At 42.2% G+C, this 23673-nt stretch overlaps 1 protein-coding gene across 6 annotated transcripts in view; it reads left to right on the plus strand.

The window, feature by feature from the left end:
* Positions 1-23673, plus strand: part of pign (phosphatidylinositol glycan anchor biosynthesis, class N) — a 141142-nt gene that overhangs the window by 109232 nt on the left and 8237 nt on the right. For 3 of the 6 annotated variants that reach the window (XM_068001864.1, XM_068001865.1, XM_068001867.1), the window contains 7 exons: positions 5634-5736; positions 10231-10320; positions 11687-11742; positions 12866-12941; positions 16574-16647; positions 16769-16811; positions 21654-21706. In XM_068001864.1, the coding sequence (XP_067857965.1) occupies positions 5634-5736; positions 10231-10320; positions 11687-11742; positions 12866-12941; positions 16574-16647; positions 16769-16811; positions 21654-21706 (495 nt within the window). The remainder of the gene's footprint in view (positions 1-5633; positions 5737-10230; positions 10321-11686; positions 11743-12865; positions 12942-16573; positions 16648-16768; positions 16812-21653; positions 21707-23673) is intronic. The other 3 variants (XM_068001866.1, XM_068001869.1, XM_068001868.1) reach the window with 2 other exon arrangements.

Consider the following 23673-nt stretch of genomic DNA (forward strand, 5'->3'; position numbering starts at 1 on the left):
TGACAAATTTGCTTGAGTTCTTTGAGGACATAACGTACAGGGTGGATAAAGGGGAACCAGTGGACGTAGTGTATTTAGACTTCCAGAAGGCATTCGACAAGGTGCCACATAAAAGATTGCTCAAGATAAAGAATCACTAGATTGGGGGTAATATTCTGGCATGGGTGGAGGATTGGTTATCTAACAGGAAGCAGAGAGTTGGGATAAATGGTTCATTCTTGGACTGGCAACCAGTAGCCAGTGGTGTTCCGCAGGGGTCGGTGCTGGGTCCCCAACTCTTTACAATCTATATTAACGATTTGGAGGAGGGGACCGAGTGTAACATATCAAAGTTTGCAGATGATACAAAGATGGGAGGGAAAGTAGAGAGTGAGGAGGACATAAAAAACCTACAAGGGGATATAGACAGGCTGGGTGAGTGGGCGGAGATTTGGCCGATGCAATACAATATTGGAAAATGTGAGGTTATGCACTTTGGCAGGAAAAATCAGAGAGCAAGTTATTATCTTAATGGCGAGAAACGGGAAAGTACTGCAGTACAAAGGGATCTGGGGGTCCTAGTGCAAGAAAATCAAAAAGTTAGTGTGCAGGTGCAGCAGGTGATCAAGAAGGCCAACGGAATGTTGGCTTTTATTGCTAGGGGGATAGAATATAAAAACAGGGAGGTATTGCTGCAGTTATATAAGGTATTGGTGAGACCGCACCTGGAATACTGCATACAGTTTTGGTCTCCATATTTAAGAAAAGACATACTTGCTCTCGAGGCAGTACAAAGAAGGTTCACTCAGTTAATCCCGGGGATGAGGGGGCGGACTTATGAGGAGAGGTTGAGTCGATTGGGACTGTACTCATTGGAGTTCAGAAGAATGAGAGGCGATCTTATTGAAACATATAAGATTGTGAAGGGGCTTGATCGGGTGTATGCGGTAAGGATGTTCCCAAGGATGGGTGAAACTAGAACTAGGGGGCATAATCTTAGAATAAGGGGCTGCTCTTTCAAAACTGAGATGAGGAGAAACTTCTTCACTCAGAGTGTAGTAGGTCTGTGGAATTTGCTGCCCCAGGAAGCTGTGGAAGCTACATCATTAAATAAATAAAAACAGAAATCGACAGTTTCCTAGAAGTAAAGGGAATTAGGGGTTACGGGGAACGGGCAGGAAATTGGACATGAATTTAGATTTGAGGTTAGGATCAGATCAGCCATGATCTTATTGAATGGCGGAGCAGGCTCGAGGGGCCGATTGGCCTACTCCTGCTCCTATTTCTTATGTTCTTATGTTCTTCCACCTCTGTAGCACTGCCCATCTCCACCACTACATAAGCCAGTCTACTACTGAAACTCTAATTTATAGTTTTGTCACCTCCAGACTCAATTTCACCAAAGCCTTTCTTGCCGGCCTCCCATCTTCCACCCTCCATAAATGTCAGCTCATCCAAAGCTCTGCTGCCCATCTTCTATCCTACATCAAGTCCCACTCGCCCATTACTCCCATTCTTACTGAGCTACATTGGCTCCCAGTTCTCCCACATTCTCATCCTTTTGTTTAAATCCCTCCAATGCCTTGTTCCTCCCTATCTCTCCAACCTCTTTCAGTCCTACAGTTCTCCCTCGAACTCTGTTCCTCTGTCTCCAGCCTCTTGTGCTTGCCCCCCTCCCATTGGCCACCATTATTGGACATGCCTTCAGCTGCCTAGGCCTCACTCTCTCAAATTCCCTCCCTAAACCTCTTCGCCACACTTCCTTCCTCTCTTTCTCTAAGGCCTTTCTCAAAGCCTTACTTTTGATCACCCCTCATAATACCTTCTTTGGCTCTGCATCAATTTTTTTTTCTCACCCCGGAGCACCTCAGAACGTTTCTCTATGTTAAAGGTGCTATATAAAGTTGTTGTCATCATATAACCTCCCTCAATAGGAGATATTTGTTGGTAATAAATTTTACACGATCACATGCTAAAAATGGAATTAAGTAGTGCCGTCATATCGGGAATATGTAATAGGCTCAGGTATATAAGCATGATGTTGTAAACCTGTTTTTATTTTGCATTGTAAGTGCAGAGAGCTCATGGATTTCTTCATCTCGAAGTGTCAGACCATCTGTGTAACTGTCTTTTTTGCCACCTCTCCCCCGGCACCTGACTAAGTTACTACGCATCCTCCCCTAATTCCCTGTCACTCGGTAATTTCTCTCCTACCTTCCCCCTGCCCTCTCCGAGATCATCTCTTCCATGAGACCAACCTCCTGCTCCCTTAAACCCCTCCATAGCCACCTCCTGACCACCCCATTTCCTTTCCTGGCCCCCATGCTTGTCGACATTGTTAATGGCTTCCTTTACTCGGGCACTGTTCCTCTCCCTTTCAAAGCTATTTAGCACAAACCTATTCAACTGCCCTTTGCATATGGCGGTTATATTGTGAAAGTACTGCAAAGTTTACTTGTATAAAAATTCTCAAGATCTGTTGACAACCTGCCAACAATAAACAGTCCCTTTACTGACTAATCAAATTAGACTATTAATGTTTTGTTCATTCCTGAAAAAAAATGTTTTCAATGCCATGGCTTATCTAACAATATTTTAAATATGTTGATTTCAAATAAAATGTGACACTAAAATAGTTGTTTTTAAGTCCTTTTTATAGTCTATAAAATGTTAATTACAATAATTATCTTTTCATAAACTTAATAAGGCAGTAAACTGTCTGGCAGTTGAGTAAGACCGCAGCTTACTGTTACCATCACAACAATAAGTTATCACATAGACCTACCCATCCTTTCATTTGATTGGTCAGTCAACCTGTTGTACGTGTTCAGTTGCAGTATGATCATAGATCTCAAAGTTTATCCCTGAAATTAGTTTGTAACTTCCAGCATGCATAGCAGACTTAACAATAACATAACGAAAAGTGGTGGAGGATTCTGAGATCATTTTAGTTATTTTAATTTATGTTTTTATGATATAAATAAATAGTTCTTGTAACTAATTGCTCTCATAGCACCAAGAAATTATTAGACAGACCGGCCCAGTTCTGCTTTGGCTGGTTGCAGCTCCCACTCCACATACTATGGGTTCTAGTCTGATTATAAATCTCTGGGCTCAGACTAGTAATCATATTACAACTTCCACCATAAATAGCATACTGGGTGATGGGGAAAAAAATACATCAGAATCTTTGAGGTAAGTTAATATTAAGCAAGGAGTTTTTTTTGTGTGTGTGTCAGCTTAGCTCATTTATTATAATTTTTGTGTCTGACTCACAAGGTTGTTGGTTTGAGCCCCACTCCAGGACCTGAGCACAAACTAGGCTGACACTCAGCTGCATTACTGAGGGAGTGCTGCATTGTTGCACATGCTGTGCTTCAGATGAGACATTAAACCGAAGCCTTGCCTGCCTGCTGTAGGTGGGTATTAAGCGTTCTCGTGGCACTGTTCATAAAAGAGCAGGAACTTTCTCGGTGTCTTGACCAATATTCCTCCCTCAACCAACATCACTGAAAAAAGCAGATTGGCTGGCCATTCATTCAAATACTGTTTGGGGATCTTGCTGTGTAGAAGTTGGCTGCTGCATTTGTCTTTCAAGTAAGAGTGACTGCAGGACATAGTAATTCCTTGTATGCAAAATGCTTTGGGATGTTTTTGACAGATGTGATAAAATGCTACATAAATGCAATTTATTTCTTGGATGAAATAGAGAGCCCGTTTTCCTGCACAAAGTACAATTGGAAAGTGGATGTAGGATATTGGGGCATTATTTCAGCCATCAAACCTAATTGCATTCATCTAAGATTAAATAGTTTTTGAGAAACTGTTTTTAAATCCAGTCATTTTAGAAGAGGCTTACTATTCTTAGTCAAAAAAAAATCTCCAGTTGGGTTCCCTGTATTAATCTGGAAACATAATTACTTGTTATTCACTTCACATCATTGGTATGAGACAGTAAATTGAGAGGACATGAGTATAAACTGAGATGAGGTTGATTGAGACAGGATATAAATATTACTTTACTGAGAGGAGTGTTCAATTTTTGAAATAGGATACAGAGAAAGGCTGTGCCGACAAGTAGCTTAGATTACTTCAAGGTAAAATTGAACAGATATCTAGAAGTGAAACATGTGATCAGATACAAGTACTGGACAGCAGGAACGTGCACTGGAGGGACCTGTGACGATCAATTTACTTTGGGAATTTGTATTTCCTGAGTGCAAGCAGAGGGAAAAGGGGGTGATTTTAAGCCCCAAGAATGGGTGGGTTGGGGGGCAGGTGGGAGTTGAAAATGGTTATTTTTTTGGGTCGCAACAGCAAAATTTTCAGACTTTGTATTCCCTGTGGGAAGTCTGTACTTTTACGCGCCGACATTAAACCCAGAAATAAAGCCGGGTTGCGGTCGCGACCCAAAGAACAACTATTTTCAACTCCGACCCGCCCCCAACCCACCCACTCTTGGGGTTTAAAATCACCCCCAGTGTCTACACTCCCTTTGTATTGCCTGGGTACTTCCGAGGTTCTCCTGAGGGTGATTGTGGAAAGCAATAGCAGTTGGCATTCCTCCCCCATTTCAAGGCAGAAGCCCTTGTTCCTAGACCATGGGTATGTCGGGCCTGTTAAAATAACCTGTATCCAGTGACAAGGGAGTTTGGTTCAGGTCAGGTCAGGCGCAGTACACTTTGGGTACATGTCGCCTGACCTGTGCTCAGTTGGAGGGGGAGGAAAATCAGTCCTATATGGTCTATTCCAGGTTTGAGTTATGTCGTGTTTCTAAATCTCTTTGCTCGTGAGATTGAGTTCCAGTGATGTGTACGCATGTAATTAAATTAACAAGAAAAATCTTTTTGATCAGAATGCTCTGTGGACCTGAAAAGTTTACCCATTTTTTCCACACAGGAAGCTGGGTATTCTGTGGCGAGTAACTTACCTCCTGACTCCCCAGAGCCTTTCCACCATCTACAAGGCACAAGTCAGGAGTGTGATGGAATACTCTCCACTTGCTCCAACAACACTCAAGAAGCTCAACACCATCCAGAACAAAACAGCCTGCTTTATTGGCACCCCATCCACTACCCTAAACATTCACTCCCTCCACCACCGGCGCACTGAGGCTACAGTGTGTACCATCTACAAGAAGCACTGCGGCAACTCGCCAAGGCTTCTTCGACAGCACCTCCCAAACCCACGACTTCTGCCACACAGAAGGACAAGGTCAGCAAGCACGTGGGAACACCACCACCTGCACCTGTTCCCCTCCAAGTCACACAACATCCTGACTTGGAAATATATCATCGTTCCTTCATCGTCACTGGGTCAAAATCCTCGAATCCCCGATCTAACAGCACTGTAGGAGAACCTTCACCACATAGACTGCAGCGGTTCAAGAAGGCGGCTCAACACCACCTTCTCAAGAGCAATTAGGAATGAGCAATAAATGCTGGCCTTGCCAGCGACGCCCATATGCCATGAACAAATAAAAAAAATACTAATTTGATATAGGATACTTAGAGCTAAGTGACCTTTGAAGAAAAGGGAAAAACATTAGTTTTCTTTCAGTTGTTGCTAATGACCTGGCTCAGATTTTACTGTATAATATTTAGGAGGTTGTATTATTGGTGGTTTAGCCTTTAACAACGTTGTGTTTCAATCAGATATGAGGCTTTATTTCCTCTAGTGCTATCCTGCTTGGTATTTGTTTGGATTAATCTGGAACAAGAGACAATCCAGCTTCATGATGTTTCTCCTGCTCAAAAGGTAATAAGAAACTCATTGTTTTGAAATTAGTAGTTTACTAAACATTGCAACCAATGTCACATTGTAAGGCAGCAAAAATAGGATACTATTTATATAAACAGATCCACGGGGAGAGGTGGATTATTTGTGTAGTACATGTTACAAAAATACAAATCAGCAATATCAGTGTTTAGCATTAAACAGTCTTGTGGCAATACTTTTATCTGGTAGATCAGCAGAAGTTGGCACATGAACATTGTTAGTTATAGAATTTGTTGCGCTAGCCATCGGTGTTTCCATTCAGTGGATAAATTGCCTCTAACAATGTATTCCTAAATGCTTCCTTGGAACCACTGTGAGTCAGCTGTCATAAGAGCTGCAGAAACGTCAGTGCCGGAACTAAAAGTACACTAGCTGTAGTCGGGGGTATACATGGCAATACTTCCATGTGTTGTAGCATTCTTGCAGATTGGCTCAGAAAGTAGTAAAGTATGCTGGACCAGAAATGCAAGATGCCATGGTGTGATGTGATGTAGTTTCAATTCTGCCACTAATCTGATTTTCTGACCTTAGCTGCTCCCCCGTGGGGAGGCACTGAACAGAGGCCAGATGCTCTCCCTGCAGGGAAGTTGGGAAAACAAAGTGGGGGGTCGCTCTGTATAACTTCTGGCAGCCGGCTAATATAATTGGCAGTGATTAAGAAGGTGCATGATCCGGGGTGTGGGGGGGGGGTAGGAGAGAGGGGAGAACTGGTAAGGGATAAATTGGGAACGTGAGGAAGACAAAAGATAGTGCTTGTTCTCGTAGGACAATAACATTTGAAAAATAAGAGAGACTGTTAAAGAAAGGTGTCATGGGTAAGAAACGCTATACAGTTAAGAGCACACATTCCGATCATCTAGTTCAGGCTGCAGGTTACAATCTACTTGTTGTGTATTCCCAGTGCTTGAACAGTCAGCAGCATTACAGTGATTTATAATAATAGATGTTACAAATTTGTGTTTCCAGCACAGAGCTTCCTGCCGCGGGAGCCCATATTGAGAATTTGGATGCGTAAGTGAGGGCACACTGCACAATTTTTCATCTAATTAAAAATCATTTGTGCTGACCTCCACCCCCCGAATTCCTGATGCACAGTCCTGTCAAGTGAAGTCTGTGCTGGAAGCACCAATTTGGAAAATCTATCCTTCAATGTAAAAGAAATTATAAGACAGATTCTAAAGTAATTTATTTGAAGTAAATATGAAATGAATTCTAAAGAAAAATGAATCAGTTTTTATAAGGTAATTTCAAGCAAGCAGTTTGGTGAGTCCTTGCCTACACACTCACTACCATTTGGAAAGAGGACAATTATTAAAGCTGCAATAAACCTGTCTGGATTCAATTGAGTGACATGACAGTGATAAACAGTGAGTCATTACCTACCTGTATCTGTTAATTTTAGAGGAATCTTACTACTGGACTTGCTAGCCTGATTCATTCCCAAATATTATGTAGTTAATACGGTACCTGTCACCACTTAATTCGATCCCTTGCAGTATTTTGGCATGAAATGGCACTTAACATTTGAACAAGGCCAATCATAGGACTATTGGGCCTGTTACCAATATTTTTGTATACATAGACGAATCTAATGTGTCTTGTGTAGTAGAAATTAAAGCATATTTATGAAGTTATGTATGTTTCTTTTTCACTATGTCTTCTCCCTCCTGTATATATCCCACTCTCTGTATGCGTTTTGCACACTTTCTTTGTATATGTCTCCTTCTCTCCCTGCGCTTCTTATCTTTTTTTCTTTCTGTATGTCTACCACTCTGTATGCTGTCGTACACTTTCTCTCCCTTTCTCTGTATGCATTTCTCTCCTCCTTTTCTCACCTTTACTGCTGGAACCTAACTTGGGGCTTTGACCCTCTGATTGCAGTAAAAATGATCTTGTCCCTCCCTCGGATTGGGATGGGGCCACTCGTCTCACTTTGTTGGATTTCTGTGTATGTCCTAGCTCCACAGACCACTACTCCCCAATCCCCACTTCTACATCCCAGCTCAAGGCCTGGCCCAGCAAGGCTGGAAGAGTGCAAGCCACCCCAGAAGAGAACAAGTGACATCCTGGGAGGGTGCAAACAGGAGGCCTGGGTCTTTGAAGTGGTGACCAGGGAGGGAATGCATTGCGATACCAGGGCCAACCTAGGGCTGGGAGGGAGGGAGTGAACTGGGAAGCCTGAATCAGCAAGCATGGAGGCAGAGACCAAGAGGGAATCAACCAGGTGGCCATGGCCTTCCTGGGACCAGGAGATGACAGAGATCTGCAGCATCTCCTTCCCCAATATAATGTAGAGTTGTGCCAAAATATTAGTATCATTGCAAAAATTACAGCAGAAATTTCCTCAGTGTCATCAGCACTGCCCCAGAACAAGCTATAAATGAGTTTCTTTTAACAAAAAATATTACTGCTCTAATTCTTGTGAAGATAGCCACTATTGGGGCTTCACTCTTTATTCATTTGGAGGGGAGGTGTGCCTGTACTTTGCTGCCACTCTTGGACCCTAGCTTCTCTCATTGTCAATACATGTAATAAAGTAGATCTTATGGGCACGATTTTAACATTGAAAAATGGGCGGGGGAGCATTCAAAATCGCGGCCATTCCAGACCCGCCTCCAACCCGCCCATTTCCGGTTTTCACCGGGGCGGGACAAGGGGCGGGCAACCAACCTGCTCCCAGGAGGTGTTGGGGCCTGGAGTCAAGGACCAGGGGCCTGGAGATATGATGAGCAGAGTCATCCGTTCAGTCTGCCTGCTGCTTGAAATAGTCATGCACTGTGGAATGGTGCAAGATGAATACATCATGGCTGCTGCCAAGGCATAGCACTTTCACCTACATTATTCTATTCATTTGTTCTGACATCACCTATATGAATGGAAAATTTTCTGATTCATAAATGCCACTAGGTTGTTTTTAGGAACCTTGATTGGCTGTATGGTGCCATGGGTGCCATCAATGGGGCGTTGCATTTTAGGTAAGTCTATCACCTGGTAAAAATGCTGAGCACTCTGGTGTTGTAGCCTCCTTTCTATGGGGAAAATGACAAAAGTGCTCCCCCTGACCAGCAAAGGTCCTGCGACCTGCTGGAAATGGACCAAAGTCTGACTAATGTGGAAATGTTACCAGTGATGATTTCAAAGAATCCAATTACATAAAGACTCAGTGCTGTGCTGGCTGTCAGAGCGAATGGCAGGGCTATCCCTGTAGTAGATCTTGTTTGCAGATCAGCTCCGGCAGATGATATCACCCTGTCACAGGCTTCCTTGTGAAGTGGAGACAGCGTGTCCTCTGATATAGGCAAGTAGATGTGCCAAGGTCTGAAAACGTAGTTCCGGGGGCTGAATACAAGTGAGCGCTGGATGCACCCACTTTTCTTCCCTCGGCCTGAACCCTTCTTCCAAAAGCATGCTGACCATTGGCAAGGCCCAGTGGAATGCGCTTGCTGAACATTGTGCTTAGAACTGAGCTTGGCAACTGGTGGCAGCAACAGTGCGGTATTTGGTGATCTGGGCAAAAGGAATCCATACTGCGGGGGGGGGAGAAAAACAGCAGGAACTACTCTTCTCTGCACCAGCTCCACAGGTGAATGTTTTCCTGATTTCTTGGTGACCAAAACTGAACACAGTACTCGAAGTGCAGCCTGGTCAGGGCACGGTACAGTTTTTAGCATGACATCTTACGACTTACATCCGACTGACTTGGCAGTATAATTTAACATACTGCTTGCTTTGTTTTCGTGCTGCCGTGACTTGAGGTTAGGACTGCACCCTGGAACTACATTTTCAGACCTTGGCCGTGTTAGGGGAGACCTGCTTTCGCTATCTCCATTTTGCTGTCCCACCTGCCTACAAGGGTCTGCTCCCTGAGCACATCGTCGCGGTTCGACCCTAAGTACTGTGTTCAGTTTTGGTCACCAAGAAATATGGAAAACATTAAAGCTGTGGAGCTGGTGCAGAGAAAAGCCTTGAGGTGTCAACGGTTTAAGTTACAAGGAAAGATTGAAGAAACTGGAGCTCTTTATCCTTGAAGGGAAGCAACTGATAGACCTTATAGAAACATACAAGATATTAAACAGCATAGTTAAGGTTAAACAGGAGCACCATTTCAAGGTGTGCCAGGGGTTTAAAAGTTTGGGAAGATGTCCGGAAGAACTTCTTCACACACAGAATGATCGGAGAGTAAGTAGAGATGAAAATTTTAGATTCATCCAAGAGACAGTTCGATGCATTGCTGAAGAGGAAAATAAGTTTTTCATTCTGGATGGAGGAGCCAAGATGGGCTGAATGGCCTCCCTCATTTGTATTACAACCTTGTGATTATTCGAAAGGGACACAACGATCAATCGTTCATTCTTTTGTTTAATACATCTAATAATATAGATTATGTACCTTATGGTAAAATAATTGTATTATAGGTGACAGAGTTCCAGCAGTGCTAGTTCCTCCTATCACTAAGATGTGTTTGCATTCCAGCAGCTCTCCATGATGGATTTTGCCCAGCTGGCTGACAGAACAGAGGTTCGACAACTCGGACTAGATGATATAAGACGGTCTTATTTCTTTGTATCCTTCTGTTACTTTAATTTTCTAGGTTTGTGGTTATATTTAAAATGTTCTGCTTTAGTTATTCCAAAGATTTTTTTTTTCTACTTGATTATTTTTCAAGCTTTGAATGAGATTCTGAAACCAAGTAGCCCAAGTTCTTAGGTTCACTAGCTGTATACATGAACATCTATACAACCAGAAACAAATGTCTACAATCCTATCTCATTATAAAACAATAAGGGGCCAAAATTCTGGGGGCCAGTGAGGGCTGATCTCCCTAAATCCACCAGATTCCCATCCCATTCTGTCGGGAGAGGCATACGTGGCCGAGGGTCGAGGGGGCATTTCTGGGGTAGTTCGTGAGCTACCCCAGGAATTCCTCCAATTATGCCTCTGTTGAGCCTAAAGAAACTCTTGTCAGCTGAGACCTGGCAAGAGTTTTGTTGGAGGCTTTACTTCGGGCCCCAAGAATGACCAGGGTAAATGTAATCATTCCCAAAGGTAGTAGATCACCTTATAAGAAAAAGGCCGATTTGTTCCCTTAGGAGTAGAAAAAAAGTTAAGACACTGTTCTCTTCAGCCCTTTGGGGCCCTCATGACCTCCCTTAGAGTGGCATGGGGCCGCTGCAATTTACCTCCTTGTGGAACAGGTAAGGTGCCTCTGAAGTACCCTACAGGAGTGGGCTGTCTGCCCCAAGTATTTAAAGGAGCTCGTTCCTGCAATTTGGAATTGGCCCTGTGTCCCTTCTCCATGCGTGGCTGGGAGTTACATTCAGCCGCTTTTAAACAGGACTCCCAGAATTTTGGGGCATAAATTTGTAGTGTGCCTCATCTTTGTGCTGCTGAGATTTTCTACATTTGTCCCTTTTTGATAAAGAAATTGAACAGTGCTCTCCAACGGCTCACTTAGTTTATACCTTGAGTAGCTGAGCTACACAGATCATGAGGATATTTTCAAGAGAGATGGGGAGAGGAGAAAATTAGTGGGGGGACGGGGCAGGGGTATTGAAGAATTTTACGTCTTCGATCTACTCTAAAAATGAGTTACCAAAGTATATGTCAAATAGAAACATTTCATCAGATTTAGGTTATTCAGTAGGCTAGCTTCTGAGTATTTAACCCATGCGAAAGTCATTCTGTTCCAGGTCATTGTTGATGTCCTCACTATCTTGTACTGTTGTAAAAATTGAATTTGGACTCCGGATTGCAATTAAGTTAATCCAGAGATTTGAAAAAGTCATCGATTGGTCTGCAGTACTTTGTTCTTGATATAATTCAATGGCTAGTATAATGTAGTTCAAAATTTGAAGACCATTACAAAGAGAATTGTGTCATGTTGATTATATTTTTGATCTCTGGATTTTCCTTATCTGGGAAATATCAGATTTTCTTTATTGTGACAGCTTTCTTTGGGACTGGAAATATAGCTTCTGTCAATAGGTAATCCAGGCATTTTTAATTTTTTTTAAATGAATTACTATTACAGATGGTCACTCTGCACAGAAAAAAAAGTTTTAAGTGTATGAGGTTATAATCATAGAATGCTTACGAGCATACCAAATTGATGGGCAAGAAATGACAGCTGGTCCATCAAGTTTGCCCCACACTTATGATGGCTGGAGTATCATGACTAAACAATTCTTCCATCCCACCCGCACAGCCATGTAATCTCCTGGGAGAGACAAAAAACAAAAAACCCAGGGCCAATAAGAGAATAAATACTCTGGAAACTCTTCTCCGACCCACACAGATGATCAAAACCAGTCCAGGACATCACATGGACCAAGTAATGTCTATAAAGACACTTATCTTCTGTATGATGCAATCTCTGCCCCACACAAGAACCGGTCCAGCTCCCTCTTGAAGGCATGTAGAGAGGCAGCACCCACCACACCAGCAGCAATGTATTCCAGAGACTCATTACTCTCTGGGAAAAGAAGAACTGCCTAACATCCAGTCTATTTCTACTCTTGCATAGTTTAAACTATGCGTGACCCCTGGTCCTCCCCAGTCTGTTAAACTGAAATAAGCAATCAATAGGCACACTACAATAGTTAATTATTTTATAGACCTCTATCAGGTCACCTCTAAGTCTACGCTGCTCTAAAGTAAATAGACCAAGGTCCTTGAGCCTATCTGGTAGTTGAGGTTCTTTAAGCTAGGAATAATTCTTCTAGCTGTTCTCTGGACCTTTTCCAAGGACATTATATCACCCACCATGTGGGGGGGGACCAAAACTGGGCACAGTACTCTAGATGCAGTCTGACCAGTGACCTGTACAGTGACAAAATGATGTCCTTTGAATTGAATTAACTTAATTCACATAGTTGCACACATTCTTCACTTCTGGTTTATAACATTTAGGATCAGAAATTTAGAGAATATTTTTAAATCATGTGGAGCACTGATCGTGTGTATATGAAATGTGAAAAGCTGAGTACTCAGTTTAAAAATTTCTGTTCAGCTTTTTCTAGGTTGGGGGTTGGAGGAACAGAATAATGTATTTAAAAAAATTTTTAAAAATACACGTACTAATGCAGCTATATCCTTTATCTCATTTCAGTTTTGATCCTGCATCTGTCTATTGCTTCTTGACTGTTTTTAATCCTTTCGTAATGGGAGCATTAATGATGTGGAAGGTTGGTATTTTCAGCCTAGTGTATAGAAAACCTCTGGTTTTGTGGATTGTTAAAGGTCATACTAATTTTTTTTTTCCACAAGATAATTACGGATAACGAATGTCATTCAGCCCATTTTGGTTCATCCAACCAGAAAGAATCTATAATCCACCAATGCAGCATCCACTGGTTTCTTAAATGATTCCAGGTTTTCGCATCCATTCTTCTATCTGGGCGTCCATTCCCTACGTTCAACACACCGTGTGTGAAAAGAACTTCCTGATATTTACATCATATATTAAAAATCTTACGTCTGCATCCACTTTCTGCCAGTTTTTCCTGTTATAAATTTCTGTGTCCACATTTATAATGGAAACTGCCTATGTAAACTTGTCACCTTCCCCTCAATGAGGGTACGGCGACACCATCATCGACAGGAAGGTGTAATTACAGACTGACAAGTTTACATAGGCAGTTTCCATTATAAATGTGGACATTGGAATTTATAATAGAAATATAAATAAATTAGGTCAGAATGTGTGATTTTTAAAAAGGGGACTGAATTACATCTGCACACCCTGGTACAAATATCCTCTGTCCTCTAACCCTGCTTCACCTGGAAATCATACTTGGTCTTAATCACTTATGTGCAATGCCACAGGTGATCAACTAGGAGTGTATTAAAAATCTTACGTCTGCATCTACTTCCTGTCAACTTTTTCCAATATAAATTCCTACATCCACATTTATAATGGAAACTGCCCATATAAACGTGTCACATGGTAACTACACCTCCAACCAGTGGATATGTTACAGGACCACTAGTTGAACGAAGCGTGATGTTATAGGGTCACGAGTTTAAATAGGTAGTTTCCATTATAAATGTAGACACAGGAATTTATAATGGCAATACAAGTCAAAATATAAAAATAAGGAGTGATTGCACAACATTAAAATGGGACTGAATTACATCTGAATAACCTCTGCTTCACCCGAAGTCTACATTTGGTCATGACTCCCTGGCTGGAACTCCATAGGAGATCAACTAGTCAGTCAAAAATTTTCCTTTTACTAGTTTGAACCTGTGCCCCCTTGTCCTATTTCCACAGTTTATTTTAAAGTAATTGGATTTACCCATTCCATTCTCTTGACTATCTTATATATCCTTATAAGATTACCTCTCAGATGCTTCATTCCAGGCCGAAATACCCAAGTTTCACAGCTTTTTCCTCATAACTCAGACCCTTGACATTAGGGATCAGCCTTGTGGATCTTTTTTGCACTGCGCCTAGTGCCTGAATGTCACCCTTGTTTCTCGGTGACCAGAATTGGACTCAGTATTCAGGTGTGGTCTGATTAATAGTTTGATCATGACTTCCTCTGACTCATGTTCAACTCGCCAAAAACAGTAGAACATTTTATTGCCTTTATTGATTGTTGCCCTGTTTCAATATATTGAGCATTGCGTCTAATAAGATTCTTGGGTCTCTTTCAACTTCATCCATAGCTATATCAGCACCATACATGGAATATGTGCGTCGTCTGTTTTTCTGCATTAAATTCCATTTGTCATTGTTCTACCCACATACTTATTTTTCCCTCCTGATTTAGTAATATCTGAAAATGTTTCCTTTCTGTTCTCCAGTAATTCATCCATTGACCACTTTGTCCCAATTGTTCACTGATCCACCAACCATACTTCATTAGAATTATGATTTTTAAAGTACACAGAGAGAGTGAATTTCTGTGGAGGTTCTCAAGCTTGTCCACCATAACTTTGGAAGAGCCGCGGAAACCCTGGGATAACAACGTAAATGCCGTTTATGCCATTTTCCCAGGATTTCTGCAGCTCCTCCACCGAAGGTATGGTGGACGAGCGTGAGATCCTCCGTGGAAATTCATCCCCAGAGTGCTTATCCTTTGTCATTTAATCTTTGAAAGTAAAGTAAGAGCTGGTAACATGGCAATCATCGGCTAAAGCTTTTCTGCCAAAATAAGAAAATAGAGATGGTCTGGCCTGATCTGTAACATTTTAATTGGTTCAAATTTTGGCCATCAGTTTTTTTTTAACACATGTCCATTCTAGCTGCCCATTTGAGACTTTGCTATTTGACAGACTGACTATTGTAAAAGATATCTCACTGTTTTAACAGTGCATCTATTGGAGCGTGCCATGCAATTCCTCATGGAAGTGATCCAGACTTTTGGGAAATACTATATTGGGTTTTCATAAATTTCTTACCATTCCAGTACTGCATAAAAGACATGTTTCATTTTTCATTTAAGCTAAACAACTGAGTTGCCCCTTAGGAGCTGATTAATTAGTCAGTGTCCATCTTTTGTCACTGATCAGCAACCAGCAATGTACTGTCAGTGAACAAAATCTGACACTGGTTTCATCTATTAAATCCAAAGAGTGGTTCAGCTTCTGTGTCAGAGCTTCAGGGCTATTTCCAATTGCTCTCAACAGCCACAGTTCTGGTGATTCATAATTTTTTGTAAAAATGCTCAGTTTCTGTTTGATCAAGCATTCCACAGATGTGCAAAATTAATACTAAAATGAGCAGTCATTTCATTATTTATTTTGATGTGCATGATCATTTTCTCTTACAGTGGAAAGATTCACAAATAAATATTTCATATGCTAACTAATTCAGTGAGGTTTCTGTTGAAGGTTACATTTTCTTTTCCAGGGGACTGGGTGGTACTGTAGCTAGACACTGGCCTTTCACCCCTGGTACAAGTGTTTAAATCAAGTGCATACAAAAGAAGTCTCTACATATTTTTCATATAAATTGTACTGACAAGTCAGAGACCTTGGTGCAGTAGAAGCATTTTTGCATTCTCTGTCTATCTTCATGAAAAAATTCCCTTTGTGGTCAAAAAAAAATTATGCGCTAGGTTGTGAATTCTGCATCAACTGTATAAGATCTTTTTCCTTTGTCAACGGTCAAGTATGTTGCCCAGATTTTCTTCCCCTAGATTGTGTTAAATCCGCACAAGTCACCAAAAGCCGGTGGCACATGAGACTCCAGTAGCTACATTTAGACAAAGGTGCTAAACATCTTGGTGAAAAATTCATGGAGAAACAAATAGGACCACAAATTAAAATTAATATTTACATTTACCTTTTAATATTAGTTATTTACCTAACATGCTATGAACAGAATACTCAATGAGGATCTATGAAATACAATTGTATCTCATTGTAGTGTTGGCAATAACTCATGAATGACAGTTGCAAATTGATTATCAAACAAACCCACTTATTGTTTATACTAAAGATTATCCTCTCTTTATACTGACATTTTTATCTTTAATTAGTAAAGAAAAAGATTTCTCTTAAAGTTACCTGCTAACTATTGCTTCTAATTGCCAAAAAGAACTGAAGGTGACAATCTGTGATGATGCTCTTTCCTGCACTATGTGAGAGCATAATGCTGTACTTGAAAAGGCCACAATTTTTCCTGGTTTGATAGTTGATTTATTCATTTCATGTAAAATATGCCTTAATTTGAAGAACAGTAACTGTTAATACCTAAAGTTGCATAATCAACCTTATTTATCTGGGCAATGATACTGTGAAGGAGTTCACTATGGCACAGAACATGAACCAAATGTAATGATTGTTAAATGCTGTTTAATTTTTGCAGATACTAATTCCTTTTGTGATCGTGATGTGTGCATTTGAAAGTATTCAAGTTTCAACTCGGTTGTCATCAAACAGGTACATCAAATTAAAATAGTGTATATTTTATAAAGATTTTTTGTAACACTTTTTTTGAAATGTTACTGTAATACATTATCAATGAATATTTAACACATTTTCTTTTGTTCTTTTCCAATAGTCTATTTCTCATTGTACTTGTAATCTCAGACATCATGGCTTTGGTGAGTCACTGACAATACTTAAAGCAGCTGATGGTTTCACAGGCTAATTGTTTTCAAATAACATTTTATCATGAAAGATAATATAATGTAATTTAGTTATAGTTCTTACCATTACAGATATTACCCATGCATTTTGTTTTTGTTTTGTTTAACGAAAAGTTACATTTGGGTAAGACACTTATTAAAAAAAAATCTGTTATCATTCATCTCAGTGAATATGGCATTCGGAGATCAAGCAAGTGTGAGGCATAGTAGTTGATACTTGATGCAAAGCTGCAACTTATAATGTAAATAGCTGGTCATGTGATGGACATCCTGGGACATAGCAGATCTGTAGGCATTACTCTAATGTGATGGGCCCAATGAATGAAGTATCTAAGTGGTAGAAACAAGGGGCACAAAGGATCAGGAGAGAAAGATAGCACTAGAGCAAGTAATAGCACAGTATTAGGTGGGATCAGACTCAGAGAGAGTACAAGAAAGTATGAGAGTGGTTTGTGGTGCATGTGTGTAAACACACGAAGCGTGGTAAATAAGGTTGGTGAGCTGCAGGCACAAATTGCCACATGGGAATATGATGTCTTGGCAATGATGGAGACCTGGCTTAAAAAACAGCAGGATTGGGTACTAAATATTCTTGGATACAAGGGGCTCGATATTAGGAGGGCGGCGGGGGGGCGATTGGTGAAATCAGTCCGCCCCGCGTGTGATCGCAGCCTAATTGGATCCACTTACCTGGTCTTCCGGGTTCCCCGCTGCTGAGTGCGCGTCGGGCTGACTGCGCATGCGCAGTAAGGTCTGTCAGCTGGAGGAGCTCTATTTAAAGGGGCAGTCCTCCACTGACTGATGCTGCAAGAAAAAGGAAAAATTACAGCATGGAGCAGCCCAGGGGGAAGGCTGCTCCCAGATTTAATGATTCCTCACTCCAGGTATCATTGGATGGAGTGAGGAGGAGTGGGAGGACAGAGATCTTCCCCCCAGCGGCCGGGAGGAAGCGGCCTGCCTCTGCCACCAAGAAGGCCTGGCTCGAAGTGGCAGAGGAGGTCACCTGCACCACCAACATATTGCGCACCTGCATACAGTGCAGGAGGCGCTGCAATGACCTAAGTAGGTCAGCCAAAGTGAGTACATTTACTCATTCCCCTACACTCCGTCTGCCACATCACCGCCCCCACCCCACATCTCCTTCCGCACTGCCAACACTACTCTGTCGCATCACCCCTCACACCCACTCAAAGCTCATCCTCATCTTACCTGCACTTACTCACCTCGCCAGTACTCATCCCGCCACTACCACTCAACCCAATCCTCATACAATCTCATGGCTCTATCTCATACTCACCCTCTCATGCATCTCTTTCACAGTCAGCCTCACTCAACCTGCCACTACCTGTGCTGCAGCCATAGGGCATGCATCACATATGTGCAGTAGGCAGCGTAAGGCAAACGTGTTGTGAGCATGAAGGGGATGCACAAGGGTGTTTGAGGGTTTGTCATGGTTTTTACTTATATTTAATTTCTGACCAACTCACATTACATATTATATTGGTACCACTACTGCCACATCTTTGCGAATCTTGTCTGGTTTGTGCAATAATGCCCTTTCCTGAGGATCACTATGAAGACCCACACCTGTTGCCACCCATTGTGTCACTGCAGAGTGGGTGTAGGTGTATTTGCAGGGCTCTTTTGTGCAGACGACTGAGAGACGTCGGCGATGTCCCCGGTGGCACCCTGGAAGGATGCAGAGGAGAAGTTGTTGAGGGCAGTGGTGACTTTGACAGTGACAGGTAAGAAGATGGTGCTCGGGCCAGCCGGGAGCAGCTCGGCAAGAAGGAGGCTGCAGATGTCCATGAATACATGTCGAGTGACTCTGAGCCTCCGTGTGCACTGCTGCTCAGAGAGGTCCAGGAAGCTGAGCCTCAGACTGTGGACCCTGTGGCGAGGGTAGTGCCCTCTGCGACGCATCTCTCTCTGCGGTTGCCCTCCCTCCTGCTGTGCAGGTGGATGTGTCACAGCACTCTGTTGTGGAGCTCCACGTGTCAGAGGTGGACGGCGAGGCTGGTGATGCTGTTCGCTCTCCGAGGAGGTCATGACTGCAGCTACGGCGGCCCCCATCCGGAAGATGTACATCTGAGGGGGTCCGCAAGGTAGGTATATGTGGCTGGACCCCGGGGTAAGTGTGCAAATTGGTGAATTTGATTGTTAAGAGGAGGGTGGTGGAGGCCAAACTTTGTCCAAAGTGACAGAGTGGCCTCCTGCAATGAGTGAGGGTCTCCCCCCCCCCCCCCCCCCCCCCACACCTGTCAAATGGACCTTTGCAGCTCCCACAGGCTGATGGCTGCAACACGTCCATTTCAACTGGGAGTGTTTCCTCCAGTATGGGAAACAGTCTCAGTTGTTTGTAAAATCCCACCCCTCCTGAAATAGTCCCTTAATCGGGTCTGTTAACGACCTGAAATAGCAAGATAAATATTGTCAAGTGGCACCTCGCCGGCTTTAATTGCCTGCGGGAGTCCCACATGCGGGGGCTGCGCGCGCACATCGGCGCGTCTATGGGGAACCCAGAAGTGGGCGGGTTGGAGCCGGGCTCCAGACCCGCTCCGGGATTCCCCGATTTCTGGGGCCCCCCCCGCCAGGAACGCACCTGATAGCGGGTGCTAATATCGGGCCCAAGGTGTTTAGGAAAGATAGGGAAGGAAAGAAGGGGGTGGTGGGGTGGCAGTATTGATTAAGCAGAATATTGCAGTACTGGAGAGAGAGGATATCCCGGAGGGGTCAAGGACAGGATCTATTTGGTTAGAGTTAAGAAATAAAAGAGATGCTATTACACTACTGGGTGTATTCTATAGGCCACCAACTAGTCGGAAGGATATAGAGGAGCAAATTTGCAGGGAAATTACAGAGGGGTGCAAAAGCTATAGAGGGGGGGACTTCAACTATCCTAATATAGACTGGGATAACAATAATAATATAAGGGGCAAAGAGGGGGAGAAATTTTTTAAATGTATTCAGGATAACTTTCTTAACCAGTACATTTCTGGCCTAACGAGGAAGGAGGCATTGCTGGACTTGGTTCTGAGGAATGAGGCGGGCAAGTGGAGCAAGTGTCGGGCGGGAGCATTTAAGGAACAGCGATCATAGTATCATAAGGTTTAGAATAGCTATGGAAAAGGACATGGACCACTCTAAAGTAAAAATACTCAATTGGAGGAGGGCCAATTTCAGTGGGATGAGAATAGATCTGACCCGGGTAAATTGGAATCAAAGATTGGCAGGCAAAACTGTAATTGAGCAGTGGACAGCCTTTAAAGAGGAGATGGTTCAAGTACAATCTAGGCACATTCCTACGAGGCAGAAAGGTAGGGCAACTAAAGCCAGAGCTCCCTGGATGACAAAAGAGATAATGGGGGTGATTTTAAACCCCAAGAACAGGTGGGTTGGGGGCGGGTGGGAGTTGAAAATAGTTGTTTTTTTGGGTCGCGACCGCAAAATTTTTGGACTTGGCATTCCCAGTGGGAAGCCTGTATCATTAGACCTGGAAATAAAGCTGGGTTGCAGCCGCCACCCAAAAATCAACTATTTTCAACTCCCACCTGCCCCCAACCCACCCGTTCTTGGGGTTTAAAATCGCCCCCAATGATTAAGATGAAATGGAAAAAAGGGGCATATGACCGATGTCAGGTTGATAACACAAGTGAGAACCAGGCAGAATATAGAAAGTTCAGAGGGGAAGTCAAAAAGGAAATAAGAGGAGCAAAGAGAGAGTATGAGAATAGACTGGAGGCCAACATAAAAGGGAATCCTTTCATTTTTGTAGGAACAATGAGGAGATGCAATATAAACTAAATGGTACAATTTTAAAGGGGGTACAGGAAGAGAGAGATCGGGGGGTCTATGTATACAAGTCTTTGAAGGTGGCAGAACAAGTTGTGAAGGCTGTTAAAAAGGCTTTATAAATAGAGGCATAGAGTACAAAAGCAAGGAAGTTATGCTAAACCTTCATAAAACAATGATTAGGCCCCAGCTGGAGTATTGTGTCCAATTCTAGGCACCACACTTTAGGAAGGATGTCAAGGCCTTAGAGAAGGTGCAGAGGAGATTTACTAGAATGGTACCAGGGATGAAAGACTCCGGTTATGTGAAGTGACTGGAGAATGTGGGGTTGTTCTCCTTAGAGTAAAGGTTAAGGGGAAATTTCATAGAAGTGTTCAAAATCATAAAGGGTTTTGATAAAGTAAATAAGGAGAAACTGTTTCCAATGGCAGAAGGATTGGTAACCAGAGGGCACAGATTTATGGTAATTGGCAAAGGAACCAGAGGTGACATGAGGAAAAAATAGCATGTTAAGAACTTGCAATCGGGGAAGCTTTTTAATTTTTAATGTGACTTATACTGATGCACTAAAAGAAACAGAAAATATAGTGCAGGTCTCAGTGAGGCTAATTTTTTTTTTAAATGCTCAAAAATTGTAATGAAACACCAGAAAAATGACTTTGTTTTCTGCTGCACCTGAAAATCTGGCTGTAATTTAAAGAGAGCCTCTGAGCAAGCAGGAGGCCCACGTATACAGCTCTGTAACTTGGGGGCACGGCGTATTGTACTTGCACATGCAACCCACGCCCAAAATTCCACGATCTTTTAGGCTACGCGTTCGGTTTGCGCCCTGATTGCAACTGTATCTGGGCACAACGACACAGGAAATTGCAGGCCAAGAAACCTGGGCTCCTGTGTTGTTAAGTAAAGAAGTTTTAAAAGTAGGAGACCAATTTCCTTAGGGCATTATTATACTAATTTAATGAAAAAGTCTTTTATATAAATTCTATAAATTTACATTTGCAGCATTTCTTCTTTCTTGTTAAAGACTATGGAAGTTGGCTAGACATTGGAACAAGGTATGTGAATCTTTTGTATTGGGTTTAAGGTCCTGCTGACATTTCTATTTTTTTATACACACACACACACACACACACACACACACACACATATGTTAAGTATCTCACAAAACAGTTTTATCTATTCACCAAATCTTTCTGAGGAGGAACTTTAATTTAACCCCTCCTTTGCCTGATTCATATCCCTACCCCTTGCTGCGATGTTCCACTTCAATAATGTAAATATTGGCAGAAAAATGTTTGCGAAACTGAGCATTTCACCTTATAGTAATCAGTTTCATCTGTGCAAAAAGACTGGTTGTTAGTCAAATTTTGCATGCTGCAACATGAATCTTAACTATGCTTCTATTAATTGCTGATGATGTCAATTTGGCACCTATGTAAATGGAGCCATGTCAGAAGCACTGAAGGGGAATGGATTGTCCATCTTGGATTTCATGCGAGTGTCAGTATGAATCAGGCATAAGTTGGTTCTAATAAATTATCTGGTCCCTATTAAAGAGATCAAGACATGGGCAGAAAAACTGCAAACCTTGCTTAACTAGAGTTGTCACTGTTATATTCTTGCAACACTTTTAAAATGGCTAAGATTCTGTGATAAGTAGCATTGCTTGCTTTTCCAAGAAGTTCACTAGTGATTTTACAATGGCAGCTACACCTAACATACCCTAGATAAACTAGCAAAGCTTTTTAACACTCCAAATGAAAGCATCATTCAGCTCACAAAATATGACCTTTCCATCCTTATTGATCTCCCAGTTTGCAATATCCCACAGCCTAAGGATTGTCACAAATTTTGCGGACTTCGGTAATTGCCAAAACATTTTATTTGTCTGAACTAACGAGAGAATACCGTTTGGACTCTGGAATCGGAAGTACAATTTCAAAATTTGCAGATGACGCCAAATTGGGGGTATAGTTAATACTGAGGAGGACTGCGACAAAATACAGGAAGACATTAATAAACTTGCAGATTGGGCATGTAATTGGCAAATGAATTTCAATATAGATAAATGTGAAGTGGTGCATTTTGGTAGGAACAATAAGGTGGCCACGAACTGCTTGGATAATAAGAGTCTAAATAGGATAGAGGAGCAAAAGGATCTAGGGGTACAGATACACAAATCACTAAAAGTAGTGACACAGGTTAATAAGGCCATAAAAAAATGATACAGAGGCATCGGAGAGGGTGCAAAAAAGGATGATACCAGAACTGAGAGGATATACTTATCAGGAAAGGTTGAACTGACTAGGTCTCTTTTCTCTAGAAAAGAGAAGGCTGAGGGGGCGACCTGATAGAGGTCTTTAAGATTATGCAATGGTTTGATAGGATAGACAGAGAGAAAACGTTTCCACTTATGGGGGAGTCCAAAACTAGAGGTCATAAATATAAGATAGTCACCAATAAATCCAAAAGGGAATTCAGGAGAAACTTTTTTACCCAGAAAGTGGTAAGAATGTGGAACATGCTACCACAAGGAATAGTTGAGGCAAATAGCATAGATGCATTTAAGGGAAAGCTAGGTAAGCACATGAGGGAGAAACAAATTGAAGGGTATGCTGATAGGGTTAGATAAAGAGGGGGGGGAGAAGGCTCGTGAGGAGCATAAACGCCGGCATAGACCAGTTGGGCCAAATGTCCTGTTTCTGTGCTGTAGACTGGATGTAATCTACTCTGGATTAATGGGATGAAAGCCCGTTTTCAGTGCTAGTTTTAAGAATCTTATGTGAAATGGGCTTGTATTATTTCAAAGCAATTCTTAGTGGACCACAATTTGGTGATCCCACTCAATGAGCCTATGAGAATAGCTTGTATGAGAACATTCACACTGTGTAGCAATATTGTTGCTCTGAGGTTGGAGTTGAGACACATTGGGCCATTTTTATGTCCATTATGGCCCGTTCAAGCCAGTTCGCAGGTCACAACTGACAGAAAAATGAGCTGAAGCTTTATTGCAATATTCAAA

Source organism: Heptranchias perlo, chromosome 2, assembly GCF_035084215.1.
Source record: "Heptranchias perlo isolate sHepPer1 chromosome 2, sHepPer1.hap1, whole genome shotgun sequence".
NCBI classification, from domain to species: domain Eukaryota; kingdom Metazoa; phylum Chordata; class Chondrichthyes; order Hexanchiformes; family Hexanchidae; genus Heptranchias; species Heptranchias perlo.